The sequence below is a fragment of the Ammospiza caudacuta genome, chromosome 2 (genome assembly GCF_027887145.1).
Source record: "Ammospiza caudacuta isolate bAmmCau1 chromosome 2, bAmmCau1.pri, whole genome shotgun sequence".
Lineage (NCBI taxonomy): Eukaryota > Metazoa > Chordata > Aves > Passeriformes > Passerellidae > Ammospiza > Ammospiza caudacuta.
In genome coordinates, this window is record NC_080594.1 from 89,691,470 (window position 1) to 89,706,801 (window position 15,332).

The 15,332-nt window shown below is 39.8% G+C and overlaps 1 protein-coding gene across 4 annotated transcripts in view; it reads right to left on the reverse strand.

Moving 5' to 3' along the window:
* Positions 1–3,383: 3,383 nt before the first annotated feature.
* Positions 3,384–15,332, reverse strand: part of INPP4A (inositol polyphosphate-4-phosphatase type I A) — a 71,015-nt gene continuing 59,066 nt past the window's right edge. For 2 of the 4 annotated variants that reach the window (XM_058800569.1, XM_058800568.1), the window contains one exon: positions 3,384–6,897. In XM_058800569.1, coding sequence (XP_058656552.1) covers positions 6,765–6,897 — 133 coding nt within the window. In that variant the 3' untranslated portion in view covers positions 3,384–6,764. The remainder of the gene's footprint in view (positions 6,898–15,332) is intronic. The other 2 variants (XM_058800571.1, XM_058800570.1) reach the window with 1 other exon arrangement.

The following is a 15,332-nucleotide window of genomic DNA, read 5'->3' on the forward strand; positions in this document are numbered from 1 at the left end:
TGTAGGTTGCAAGTGTCATTTGTAGATTTAGTCCAAGTGGTTCTTGCAAAGCTTTGCTGATGGAGCAGTGGAGCCAGAATCTGGAGTGTGCAGCTCACTGCAGATCCAGCCACACAGCCAAGGATGACAGCTGGATTTTGTGTGCTGAGTCTGCCCCACAAAATGGTACCACACAGGACCAATCTAGATACACACAGGAAACACAAACATTGTCCATTTCCTCAGTAAATAAGCACCATTCTGGCTGATACTTCTTAATAAACTTCATTCTAGCTCCTGCCATGTCACAAAGGTGTTCCAAAGTTACCCACTCCCAGAGACTAATCCCACACAAGTATTGTAAAGCTGTATTTTCCACACAGAAAGTTTGTTCACATTTTTTTTAAGAGCTAGAAGTTTCATGAGAGAAATTCTAAATCTAACAAGGAACTGAGAAAAGTCAGAGACTCCTCTTCAGCCATTTGCCTACAGATCTTGAAGTTGTGGATGGGGCCACAGCATTTCAAGGGAACACCCACTCAAACACCCACTTGTTCACACTTAAAAAGCTGATTAAAAATAAAAGTTTATGCGCTGTCAAAGTCCCAACACACTCAGGGGAAATTTGGTCAAAACACAACATGAAGAACAGGGAATGAAACACCATATTTAGAGGAACAAAAGGGGGCAGGAATACCCCCAAATGAGAGAGTTCTGCTGTCAGAAAAAAATACAGAAAAACCCGTCAGAAGCACAGGATCCTGTTGTAGCTAACGAATGCTATTCCAGACCTGACAGATGTCTCTCAATCACCTAGGCAGGTTTACCTCATGTTTGTTACAAACCTAAAACATGAAGGGGATTTTATCAACATTTTCAGAGCATTTCTATAGCAGCAGGTAGCCTCAGTGATTTCAGTGCTTGGTTCTGGTGCCATCATCTGCCTGACACCAACATTGCTTGGTGGCAATTCAATCAACACCTTGAAATACCTAAAAAAGAGTGAGTTATTTCCATATTGCATTTCAGAACTTCTCAAATCTGTACTGTAGGCTAACAGCAGCATTTTGAGACATGGTTACAATTCAAGCAATTTGTAGACAAATACTAAGAGCACTTAAAAGCTATCTTACCTTCATGTGAACATGTTTTAATGCTTTTATTTTAGGAACTCCAAAGATCAACTTGCCTCTGTTTCAAAATGGAAATTGCAGGCCCCACCAATATGCTGGGCCAATGGAAAACTAAATGATAGGCAGCAACCAGAGCATGATCCTCAGGCTGTTTCATTGAAATGCAGGATCAAACAAACACTACAACAGGATTCTCACTCCCAGATGAAATGACACTACAGTCCCAGCACATTTCCACAAGAGATGCTGCACAGTGGCAGAGGGGATGGTCTGTGCTGCCAAGCAGCCTTTGCCCACGAGGAGCAATGTTTGAGAGGATCTGTGTGAGCACCACGGCACCAGGCCAGCCTTGCTTCCACAGCGCCCTCCTTCCCTCCCTCCTTCCATCCCTCCTTCCATCCCTCCTTCCCTCCCTTCCACCAGAGGAAGGCAGTGGCCTCTGCTGTGGGGCCTCCCTGGCTGGCCAGGACACCCAGAGTGGGTGGGAATGTGCAGGTGGCTGTGGATGGAAGAGGATGAGTAGGAACCCCTGGTTGGGTCCTGGTGCTCCCAAACCTCCCCAGTGTGCTGTGTCTGTCACCCAGGATCACAGAGCTCCCAAACTCCCCAGTGTGCTGTGTCTGCACCCAGGATCACAGAGCATTCTGGTCAGAAGGGCCCACCAGGACCATCGAATCCACCTCTTGAGCAAATGGTCCATACAGGGATGAAACCCCAACCCTGGTGTTATGAACACCACACTCCCAGCAGTCTCCCATGGGGAGCAGGGTTTTGGCCATTCCTGGTGTCCAGGCTGAAAGGTCCCAGTGACCCCTCTGTCCATGTCAGTCACTCTTGTTACTTACTCATTTTCTGCTTACCCCTCTTCAAATCACATTGTAAATACATAGATAAACTGCATCCATCTGAATTGTGAAGGGCAAAATATTTCATTAACTGGGAGAGAACCTTTTCCTGACATTTAAAGCAATATGATAAAAAGAGGTTGCTGTTATGTTTTCCCCTTCATTGCCTAGAAGTCTTGTAGTTCATTGGGAAGAGATATTTTAAACAAACCCACTTGCAGTCAGCAACAATACAAAGACAGAAAGTTTCTAAGATATAAGTCTCAGATATATTAAGGAATTCACAAACTGAAAAAGGTGGAAAAAGTTCACACTTGGTCACCAAAATTACATACAGCTTCTTCTGATGAGGATTCTTTCTCTGGTTTAAACAAGTGGTTTGCTGTTTTTTGCTGTACCCTTCTTGGTTTTCTATTCTGCCATGCATTTTTTGTGTTTTATCTATGAATATTTCCTCTCTTTTGGCACAGTACACGTTTCAGACTTGAAGCACATCTGTGGCACCAGGTAACCCCTTCAGAAGTGCTGCTGTACACAGACTCCTGTACCAGCACTTCCAGCCGTGCCTGAAGGGCAGCAGAAGTCATGGGGAGAGAGGGAATTCTGCTGCAGAGCAGGGCCCGTGGTCATGGCTGCTCCCAGCAGCTCCCCATGGGATCCCTCACAGCCCACAGGCACACAGGGCCCCTCACACAGCCCCAGTGCCCAGGGAACCCAGAGTCACGGCCAGGGCTCCACATGGAGCAATCTTTATGGAAACACCTTCACCAGCTTCAAACATGGGACACTTCCGATAGCTCAGAATGCCTTCTAAAGATGTCAGATTTTCACCATTTTTTTAAACAGCCCACCTTTTAAAATTAAGAATAATACTGGCAGATACTTTTTGAACACCAATTAGAAGTTTTAAAATCTGTGTATATATATTATATATATATGTCTGATTTTGCATTTGCAGTTCAGGAATTCCTACCTGTCAAGCATCTTCTTTTCCTGCATCTTGAATGAAAGCAGTGTGGGTTTTTATCTTCTATTGTTTTTCCTTTTATATAACTAAAACCCGAATTCACTGAGCTCCACCAATGCTCCTCAGCCCTCTTTCACACAAAGAAAATTCTATTTGGCAGTGCCCAAACTCCCAGTGGAAACAGAATTCTATTTTTGTGTTCTATTCTTCATTTTTTACAGAAATCAGAATGCTCTGAATTATTGTCTGTTACACTATTATATAAACTTTATTTAATTTGAAATCAAAATGACAATCAACAAGGACAACCTCTCCCTGCTGAAAAGCAGCACAACTGCCAAAGCTGCTTGGAGGGATGAGCTGGCTCAATGGGAAGCAGCAGCAGAGAAAAAAATCTGCTAATGGAAGGAAAAGTGAAAGAACAGAGAACAAAGCTCAGGAAGCTCTTACAGAATATTCAAGGAGGAAGTAGATAAAATTCAGGAGGAAAAATACCTCATATCACTTCTTAACTGCTGCTGCACAATGCACACCATGTGGGACAAGCTGGTGCCTCACTTAACTACAGAAAATTGGTATCAGCTGTTCTTTACAGGGCTGAGAAGTAACTACTTCCTGACTTGCACATCTGTGTAAAATGACTCCCTACACAACTTGGCTTTATGTGCTCTCCAACAGATAAAAGTGTATCAAGTCAACGAGCCTGAAAGTGTTTACTTTCACTTACCACAGACATATTAAAATTAAGCCACCATTGTTATTCTTGTCAGTTCTTTATTGGTTTTCATCCTAAAGACTAGCACATTTACAGCATACATGGATTGGATGAACTAGAATATATAAAACAGTAGCCATATGTTTATGATATATTAATACTGCCCAAAACCAAATAAATAAAAATATTTCAATGCACAAAGCATAGCAAATACAGTCGTGTTGGGACAAAACTGTGTCATATAATACAATAATTTTACACGTGTAAATGAAAAAAAGGCAACTGTGCTGTAGGTACTTTCACAGAACATACACAGAACATACTTGGCAACAGTTTTCTTCTTTTACCTTTGTATGTTTTATAATTTTAAAAATGTACTCAAAAAAGGAACATTAGACAGAACTTCATTTTACAGTAATCCTTAGATTTGCCTCTCCTGTGCAACAGAAAAGCTCCCTTCCCCCTTGTGAGGGTCCCATGTGGACTTCACGTGTCACAGTTTTCTCTGGAGCACCACTCGAGCCCTCGCTGTCGGCGCTGCCCTCGGCAGGAGCCCAAGCTGTGCCCATCCTGGCAGTGCCAGCCCAGTAGTGCCAATTCCATCCCAGCAGTGCCATGTCCATCCTGGCAGTGCCAATTCCATCCCAGCAGTGCCATGTCCATCCTGGCAGTGCCATGGCTATCCCAGCAGTGCCCAGCTTGGCAGAGCTGTGCCCGTCCTGGCAGTGCGGTTCCTGTCCTGGCAGTGCCATGTCCATCCTGGCAGTGCCAATTCCACCCCAGCAGTGCCAATTCCATCCTGGCAGTGCCATGTCCATCCTGGCAGTGCCATGTCCAGGGGACACCGCGCTGGCAGCTCAGCACCCGGCACAGCCCCGCAGCATCCGGGGCTGTGGCTCCAGACAAAATTCAGCAACATTTTCAGATTCCATTGCCATACAAAATAAATAAAGGATTGCTAAGCTCTATAGCAGGTCTAATGATTGTTGGCCACCGTCTAAGAGAGCGGCGCTGCTAATTGTTACAAGAGACATTTGTTATTTCCTTCCGAAGCTGAACATTGGGAGATTTTTAGTGTAACAATACAGGACTTAAAATAAACAACATTTGAAATAGACAAAATAAAATTATCAACTCATAAAATTATCAACTCATAAAAACTAAGGGATATAAAGAGCATAGTTCATACAAAAATAAAGTAGCATTTCATAATGGGCCAGGGACTGAAGGCTGAGCAGAACTAATGGAGTAGCATGTCTACAGAGATCCCACTGAAAAATTTTTCATCATATATTTCTTTACTTATTAGCAAAAAAATAAAACAAAATCAACACTCATTAATTGGCTAACAAGGTTTGCAACATTTCCGAGTGACTGTTCTACTGTAGATGATTTGTTCAGACATGGGTAGGTACTACAATACATTGCTTTTGCACAGAATTCCATGTTTTGTAATCCTAAAGAGTCTAAAATAATGGTAACAGCCTAGTTCAGCAGAACTCTCTGACCTGGCTTTGTGACATGCTGCTCAGTGTTAAACTGCAAAAAGCAAAATGCAAAAACTGCTGGACCTGTAACCCCCAAACCTATATGGGAGCAGAATGAACATGGCTGATTGATAGAGCAGTGACAGCACAGACAAACATCAGTGAGAGGGAGAAAGAAATCAGAAAACAGCCATATACTTACCTGGCTGTTGCTACTCCCCCAAGAAAAAATGGGCAGATTTTTTCTATTCTAAAACTCAGATTTTTAGGAACCAAGAAGGAAAGGACAGTGTGCTGAATGAAACTAGCTAGAGATTACTGGATCCTGTTAAAATTTGGAAATTAACATTTAGCTGCTTTTTTAAATGCTATCTTAGCTTCAAAGGCATTCTTTGGGAGATTATTTCAGAGGAGATCTGTTGAACGTTTTTTATCATATGCTATCCAACTGACCACCTTTGTCATAAGCTAGAACCCACCTGTGGTTCTCAGGCACGAGCAGTAGCACTGAGCAGTTCCTCTCTATTGACACAGGGCATTGCTACCTTCCTCAGAAATACCCTGACACCGGCCACACTTTCCCCCACCAGGACTCTCAACAGGTGAAATGCAAAGGAAAACAGAACCCAATTTTGATTTTGGAGCAAAGGGGATGCATTGGGCACTTTAAGACATTTGGTAATGACATACAAAACCGATACAGAAAAATCATATGCTGACCAAAATAAAGTAACGCCCCGAGATACTGAGGCTTACAATCCAGAAGTGATATAAAAAAACCATGGGTAAAAATGTGTTAATTAATGTACAACACCATGGAATATACTGAACATGTCACGTGCAACATCAGCGACTTGCTTGTTGCACTTGCCTTAGAGAGGGGAAGGGCATGGGGAACTGTTGCTGGCATTAATAGTTAAGCATCATGATGTTTCTGAAATACTTTTAAAAATCAGTTGTGTGCCCAAGGCCTTATCTGCCAAAGAGGACAGGAATTTCTTTTATTTGAACTGAATTATAAACCAGACCTCACATATCTGGTTTATATATACAAGTAGCCTTTTATATATTGTTAATTTCATACATGAAGGTGGCATCCTATATATAGTAAAACAATTCTTTCTCCTGGCTCTTATTGTGCTGATTTTTTTTTTAAATCAAACCCCCTTTTATTGATTGTAACAATGCGTTCTACAGTTACTAAACTGTCTAGGATCCTTTTTATTTACAACTTTTGAGTTTTACTCTCAGTTTTAAAAAGTTTAGGAAAAGCTCAATCTGAAATCAACTCAGTATAAAAAGATGTTATGGAAACAGCTGCCTAAATGCCGTTCCTAGAGTCCTTGCCCATCCAGGAGGTACCTAGCTATTTGCATATAGGTAATTATTAAGTAGCACAGTATCTGCTCATCTTACATACACTGAAGGCTATTGAAACGGGCAGAGAGTCATCACACTATTCTCAAGCTAAGGTGTCAGAATAATTGTTACTATAGATTCCAATTCAGTAACATGCTCTGTATGACCTAACGAAACATACAAAAAGGTTATTTATCTCTTCTGGATGACAAAATCATGTGTTAATCTAGAGTGTATCCACATGTTTTAATGGAACAGCAATTAAAGGACATGGTATGCTTATGTTTCAACTTTTCCATAAGTTCCTTCTGGAGGCCTGTAATACTTTGGGAAAGCCTTCAGTTGCAGGGAATTAAATGCATACTTGCGACATCCAACATTCTTCATTGTATTTTCTCGGCGACAACCCTCACTGGGGAAAAAAACAAGCACAAAAAATGACAGCAGTAAAAGGGAAAAAAAAAGAAAAAAGACTTAAACTAAGATGAAATGAACTGGTTATTTTATAGCATTAAAATAAAGTTGGTTATATTTAATGAGCGTTTAATTAATTTGCCACTGCAAATATTAAAAGAGATGATTCATCATACAATGCCAGTAAGAAGCACACAGAATGGACACAAGCTATGTCTGATTGCTAGTTTTGCATTTCTAGAAAGCAGCAGCACATCTACTGAGAAGGCTCTTTCACGCCGGTTTCATGTATTTCAAGGTGCACTGTTGAGGAGCTCACATGCCATTCACTGCACAAGGGATCCCAAGGGGTTGCTTAAAAGCAGTTCTGCTAATTTATTAACACATAAAGCTGAAAACCAAAACCTGCAGATCTTTCTATAAGAGCTTTAAATTAATCTTATTGTTCCCTGTATGTCAGTATTATAAGTATTTACTTAAAGATTAGAGCTGATACAAAAATAATGTATGCCTTTCTAGTTATCTCTGCATGCATAAATGGACATGAAAACCAAGGCAATCTAAAAAAATCCTAATAATGAAATAGCAGTGCAAAAAAGACTGGCTGCATCATCACCCCAAAGAAACAAAGCTGAGCAGAATTTAATTTTCACCCAATATTTTGGTGCAACTGCCCCACATTACAAAGAGGTTCTGTGCTACAATAGAAAACTACTCCAGTTATAAGGCTTCTTTACACTTGTAAATCTAATCCACAGTTCCTTTGATTATATCCAAAAAACAGACATACAAAGAGGAAGCACTATCTTTTAAATATATATTATAAATCAATTTAGGCTTGCAGGAGAATTATTATCCCTGATTGAGGACTGGAACCTAAACAATGACAACTAGACCTTCATCGCAAAGTGTACAGTACAGCATCTTATGGTGGAAATGTCAGATTAGTCCTGTCTTGGAGACAGCTGCAGCATCTACCAGGTAAGCTGTGATCATCTGATTCAAAAGGAGGGTTTGGATTCTGGTTCAGTTTGAAAGCTCTCATGCTCTTACAGACCTCACCATTCTTCTAATTTTGGTTCATGAAACTGGCTGTAACTGTGTTCTGTATGTAATACCAAGTTTAACTTCATAAAATACAGTAATTTTTTTTCTTTACTTTAAGGAATAGTTTAACTAAGTTTGAAATTTGTCTCTGGAGCACATTCTGTGCTTGCCTTTTATAGAATGGATCATCTGTGATGACACTGTTTTTCTGGCACTGGTTTGTGTTTCACAAAACTCCCCCGATGGCTCTTGCAGCCAAATAGATACATCAAAAGTTTGCACAACTCATACTTCAGAGAACTAATAAAAGCAGTAAGTTTAACTAGCAAATATGTAATGCTAGGTGAGCATTTTAACTGCAAAGTGAATCATTCTCTTCATATCACATTTCATTGCATCTGGTTATTGCGTGTGTCCCTCATGGCACAGATACAGTGACAAGGATTTATTGCCCACATTTCACATGCCATCTTCCTTGTTTTGGAAGCATATAAGGAGGATGCACTACTGCACCTTAAATCTGAATGCACCAGACCAGACCAGGCCCCAAAAGGAAAAAAAAAGTCCCAAATTTTTTCCCATTGAAATGAAAAAGAAAAAACCTGCATTTTTTCCAAGAAGCCTGGGCTTTCATTCCAAACAGTTTTAAGGTGGTCTTACTGCAACCCTAGTGGTAATCATGAGCAGCACCTTCACACTTTAAACAGATTCATAATCTCAGGGAGCTCAGTGTATGTGCCTGCCACCAGAGTGTGGCTGGACCCTGGAACAGCTGCCCAGGGAGAGTGGCAGAGTGCAAGAAGGGCTCGGACAGCGCTCTCAGCACAGCCTGTGGCTGTCCTGTGCCAAGCCAGGAACTGATCCTTGGCCCTTCCAACTCAGGAGATTCTGTGATTCTAAAGTTACTTTCACATCTGGTTAGACTGAACTCAGGACACCCCCACATTGCAAGATCAAGGCCACAGTCCAACCTGACAACTGCTCACCTTGTAAAAAGGTAGACTGGGGCACCCCCAGCAGACAAACCAGTGCTAGCCATAAAGAACAGATGATTTCTGTGGAGACACAGCAGCATCAGGTATCAGCACAGTACAGGGATGTGTCCCAAACCACCACAACATGATAAACCTCAAGAGCAGTGAGGATGCACCAATGTACTGAAACTCATCGCAACTAAAAATTAATATAATATGTGCTTTTTATATATATAGATAAGCATATATGTCTTTGTGGTGTTTTTTTGTTTTTTTGTTTTTTTCCTTTAAAAACAAAATTGGAAGAATAGTGAGGAAAAATATTAAGAGATAGTGTACTGCACAGTCTGATTTCATGAAGACACAAATATAACCACACACTTTTTATTTTAGTTAGAATAATTAAATCCAAATTTAGGATTTAATTCTGATTTTTATTCTAACTGTGCTTTTATGCTTTTTTTTTTTTAATTTCAGCATACTTCTCTCAGCAGCTCTCAGTTCCATTAAAATTTATAATAAAAGCTAAAGCTATCTCTATTTTCTGAGCAAGTTAATAGTAGAAAATACAAATCACAGTACTAGTTCTCCTCAGAAGCCCAATGTCATCTCAGGCACCAAGCGAAGTAAAACCCCTTATGAAGTTATCAAACTACATTAAATGAGGTTAGTTTTTTTATCAGCTATTGCTATTGACAAGCTCTGCCAGACCACAGCATCAACAAAATCTTCCAGTTTAAACAGGCCTCCCCTAGTTTGATGTTATATATAAATGATGATCAAATTTCATCTGCAATTACTCTGCATCACTAAACTAGGAAGCCACTTCAGCCTCACCACTTAAATAAATGCTAACTTGCCATTGCTCGCTTATCATTAAGCCACTATCAGCATCATAATTTATTAAAGCTGTGCAACGCTTAAAAATGGAAGTAACAGTAATATTTAGTCTAATGTAATCAAAATAAAGCCCAGTGGAAAACCTGAAACCCACCTACTAAAGGAGTTAACTGAAACCTCCCACTTCTTGCCTGAAAATTAAAGACCATTATCTTTAACTTCTAGGATGCCCATATTTCACAGTAAGTTCTATAACAGAGCACCTAAAATAGATAATGGATCATTAGCAGGCTAATGCCAGTCACATCCCCTTCCTAACCACAAGGTTCATTTTCCTCATGTCTTTAATACATTGCAAAATGCAGATCTACAAATAGAATGAAATAATTCTGCATGCAGCACACTGCAAGTTGTTTTATGAGTGTTTTCTAGTCTATTAGAATATATTTAACCATGAGAAAGGAACAAAACTATGTTTCTACAAACTGTTCAATAATGTAATTTGGATATTATGCTTTTAAATGAAAGTATAAATTTGTTACTTCTTTAAATAAATTTCTTACAATTTCTTATAAACCCCACCCATGTTTTTATTTTTCTCTTCATACCTCGTAAAAATGAAAGGCAAGGTTAGCATACACCTTAAATATACAAAAAGATACAAATTCTTTTCAGACAGAGTTCCTTTCTCTGGAATACATGAAACAAGTAACACAAAATTGTATTTGGTAAGAGATCTTCAGGCCGGCTAAAGTAAAGAGGTAACAGGCCAATGTCAGACTATGTTACAAGCACTGAAAGCAGAACAATAATTTAAAGTTTCAATACAACTGGTTTTGATAAAATATTTTGATGTATATTTACAGTTTAGTACAATAGAAACTTAAAATTGTAAGGCATAATAATAATTCTTGGCAGACAATGCTATGACACATTCCTTTGTCCAGCAGGTACCAAGTGGCAATACACATTCAAGCACTTTTTTGTTTTTGTGGGTTTTTGTTGTTTTTCTTTTTTTTCTTTTTTTTTTTTTGTTTTGTTTTTGAACTCTATCTTCACTTGCAACGTAATCTGGCCACCAGGTATGCTATGCTCAGAAACAGCCACACAATCAGTAAATTGGGGCTGAGAGCTAGTAAAGGAATAGAGTAGAGGAGGCTGGGATCTAGTCTGAAATCTCGGATGGGCACCAAGCCACTCAAGTTCTTCTGGGTGACTATCTCCCGTGTTCCAATGCTGTGAAAAGGAAGAAGTTTGGGAAGAGGGAAAATAAAACAGAACGGAAGACAGACATGCAAATGGATGGATAAAAAGAGATGGCAACACAAGGTGGTCAAGAAAATGAAAAAACATGGAAGAATGCACAACAGAACCAGAAGATGAAGTAAAGAAAGAGTGGAAAAACATCTCAAAAATATGTATCAGTACAATTATAAAAATAAGGAGAGGGAAAGAGAATAAAAGAGAAAAATAAGAAAGAAGTACTGTAGTCTAGTGAAAATAAACACATGTAGGTTGAACATTAATGGTTTTCCATGTTCATTCTTTCAGATTACCAAGCAATAATACCCCATGCTGCTCTGCCATGCTTTGGCATGCTGCAAAGAAGTGGAGCTCTGAAAAGCAAGCTGAACATGAATAACCATTGTAGTATTTGACCCTTTCAAACATCTTTCCATGTGGGCTGTAGTGATTTAATTTAACCTCTTAACTACCTGTCCAACACCTCAATTTAAAAAAAAAAAAAAACCAAACAAAAAACCCCACCCACCTATTTTTCTGCTTGGACATGAATTCAAGGATACATCAATAGGCTTATTTCTGAAGACATGCTGCAAAGCCCATCTCATTGTGCACCCCCTCCTTACACTGAGCACCAAAGGCCACAGTGAAGAGCAGCTCCACAGGTAGCCTGGTTGGCTCTGTAGTGTGGTCTCCAAGTCTGGATCACTCTTATACCCTGAGCACTCCAACTCTATTTTTAGTTTACAAAGCAACAACTAAATGACCAAGATGAACAGAGGGATGGAGCACCTCTCCTGCAAGGAAAGGCTAAGAGAATTGGATTTATTTGGCCTGGAAAAGAGATGGCTTAGGGGTGATGGTATTGCAGCCTTCTAGTACTAGAGGAAAGACGGAGAGAGATTATTTACAAGAGCATGTAGTGACAGGACAAGGGGGAATATGCTAAAAGGGAAAGAGAACACGTTTAGATTAGATATAAGGAAAAAAATCTTTATTCTGAGGATGGTGAGGCACCCAGGGATGTTTATCCCTGGGAGTGTTCAAGGCGAGGCTGGCTTGAGCAAACCTGGTCTAAGGTTCAATTGAATGTGTCCCTGTCCATGGCAGGAGTGTTGGAACTAGATCATCTTCAAGGTCCCTTTCAACTCAAACAATTCTATGATTCTGTGATTCTAAATGCAATCTGTAAGCCTGATGCTGCTCAAGCTTGTGCACTTGCACCACCCATAACAAACCATCCATAACCTTGATGGTTGAGTAGCAGGGTTATGTAAGCATCAGACAATGTCCTGCAAGAAATCAGACACACCCTGGAGGTGGTGAAAAAGAGCATTCAGACGCTGGTGACACATCAAGTCAAATGGAATTAGGTGGGCAAGGAACTAAACCAACTGTATTTCTGATCTGGATTTGATCCAAATTGGCGATGAAGACATGTTTTCATTCCTGGTGCCCAGTGGTCAAGGCTAGATTGAATCTGTGATGCCTACAAATCCCAGTTTCTTTGTAGCAATGGGGAGAGTGTGTGTGTGATCAGTGGAAACCTAGTGTTTACTGGAAAGTGGTGGATAAAGCCTCAATGAAATGGCCTGGAGGAAGAAAAGTGTTTTAGAATATAGAGAAAATATACAACACTGGGAGAGGTAAAGAAGGGCTAAAAATGCTAAGCTGGCATTATGAACACCACATGCCACATCCCCACCACTAAAAATTAGTATCATGCTACTCAATTTTACACAAAGACATATACACAGACACATATGGTGGGAATGGAGGCAAGAGCTGGAAAGTGAATTCCTTGTCACTGTTGGCCCCATAAAGATGCTTCCCCCTGACAGGTGAAAAGTCACCTTTTGGATATATCAAATATTCCAAATTGTACAGGGTCTTAAATCAAAACATTCATCAGCAGACTAGCTCTAGGGTTAGGAGACAGAGCAATTTCCCTTCTACTTTAGCTTGCATTTGGGAGGTGGAGGGCAAGGTTTTTAAATTTTCATATTTATTTCTTAACATCTCCAATCCACTGGAAATAAATAAATAAAAATTTCTCTGAGTCTGATTTGCCAGTTTTGTACCAGTAACTGGCAAGGGATCTCCCTGTCTTTATCTCAACCCATGAGCTTTTTCACATATTTTTCCCCCCTGTCCTGTTGGGGGAAAGTAGTAAACAGCTGGGTGGTCATCTGCTAAGTGGTCTGGCTCAACTTAATATGATTTTATTCTTAAATCAGGTCAATTAGTGAAGAAATCCAACCAAGACTGTTATCATAGCTGTTTTATTTCATGAGTGGTCATACTCAAACATGACTCCTAGGACTTTATTATGTAATCATTTTAGTCAGCACCATGGTGATTTTCCTCACCTCATTTCCTGCTGTTCAAGAGCTCCTACCAGAGATGGCCCTTCTCTGTTGGCCAAATTGTTTGTGTTGCACCTTCCTAAATAATTTCATTTAATGAAAATGAGCTGGGCTACCCAAAACACGTAAAGGATTTTGCTACCCAGAATGATCTTGACTGAAACTGCCTTAGAGCACATTCCCACAAACAGCTCCACTGGCATTTCTGACAAGACAGAAATCTGGTAGGAAGAGGGAGGGCAGGCACTCAAAGATCTAGAGGGGAATGTGGGCTGCAGATGGAAGAGACTACCTGAGCCAGCTTTGACTCTTGTTCTGCCTTTACTGGTCAGGTAGCCATGTCCTCTTAGCTTGGAATTCCAGTCATATCATCATGATTTTACTATTTGTGAGCTGGGAGTTACTGTATGTTTGATTTGGGACTGGAAAGGCTGTAACTTATTTACAGAAAATGACTTTATTGTAATAGGGTATTAGTTTCTAAGGTGAAAGCCACAAACTTGTTTCTGTAAATTTCTATAAGAATCTAGAAGAACATTCAATGTTTCCTTCCTGATGTCCCTGCTCATTGAACATAATTATCACAAGACTAGGAAAGAAGGGAAGTCCCTGAGAACAAGTAAGTGGGAACTAACATCTCTGAAGACCAACATTACATGGAAGAAGATGATGCTTTCCTAAGTTTTTGAAGACTGGTATAAGCAAAGGCGCTTTTCTTCTCTGGAAAGTTGTCAGTAGAAAAGAGATTAAATACTTTCAGTCTCACAAATTACTAATACTTCCCTGTCCTTCTAAATGCCTCAGAAACTTCAAAAGTCTTTAAGAATGAACCAAACCTTGCTTTTCCAGTACACTTAAATAAAAGACCCAGGTTAAAAGAACAAAATTCAAGCTTTCTGAATGCCCTGGAAGCAATCTGGGCACAATTTGCTACCCTTTTTTATCCTGTATCTGTCGTCTAAATCAGGTGAAATGGTCCAGGCCAGAATGGGATTTGGTGGAGTTGGACTCCTACATATTCGTTCTATAATCCTTGTCTCTCTCATTATGCTTTATTAATTCTGTGCCATTGTTCCTGAGTGGAATTAAAAAATAATTTGAAAAACATGACCACCTATCCCAAAGAGCAATAAGAGGAAGAGTGATGGGCTTGAAGAATGGTCTAATCTTGGTTTTCCTTCTGGACAAGTCAGTATTTGTCTTGCACAATCTCTCTTAGTCAAAGATTTAGCAGAAGAAAAAGTCATGTCTTTCACCTGCCAGAGCAAGTCCCTGATGTTGGTAGAACACTCAAGCCAAAGGTTTTGATTAAATTGGCCCTCCTTCAATATCCCTGTGTAGGTCAACACAAAGCAGTAATTTTCTTGGGTCACTATTTTATCTGATCCTGTGTTATATTAAATTGGTAGACTGAAGGACCAAAACAATGTTATTATTAACCTCTCTCTCTCTCTCTCTCTCTTGTGTCCGTGATTGCATTAAAAAAACCCAGGGACCCTGTAAAGAATTTGAAGAAAGTAACAAGATTCCCAGTATTTCTCCTAGTTGGTTTTACTCTTATTAAATACACAACTGTGAAACTGTATAAGAGTTTCAGATGTCTATGTCAACAAGTTGGACAATTTAAATAAAGATGTCCATTTTAAGTTAGTAAATTCTCCCTCACAAAGCTTTTTCAAGTTTTGTTTCTAATATCAAGGTTTAAGTAGTTTCTGAGTGCACTTTTCATGTACTGTACTAACTCTGTGACAATGTAGCAAAAAGTGCAGCAAAAAATTGAAAATAAAAAAGTCCAGTGCCACTCAATTAGATGCAGGTATAAACCCCCAAATTACTAGTGTAAGAGGCTGCAAGTGTTATTATATGAGACATTTTTCTTCTAGGTGACTGAAGAGTAAGAAAGGGTCAAACAGCAAAAACATACAGAAAGGATAAGAGAATTGAACACTCTAGAGAATTTGGTG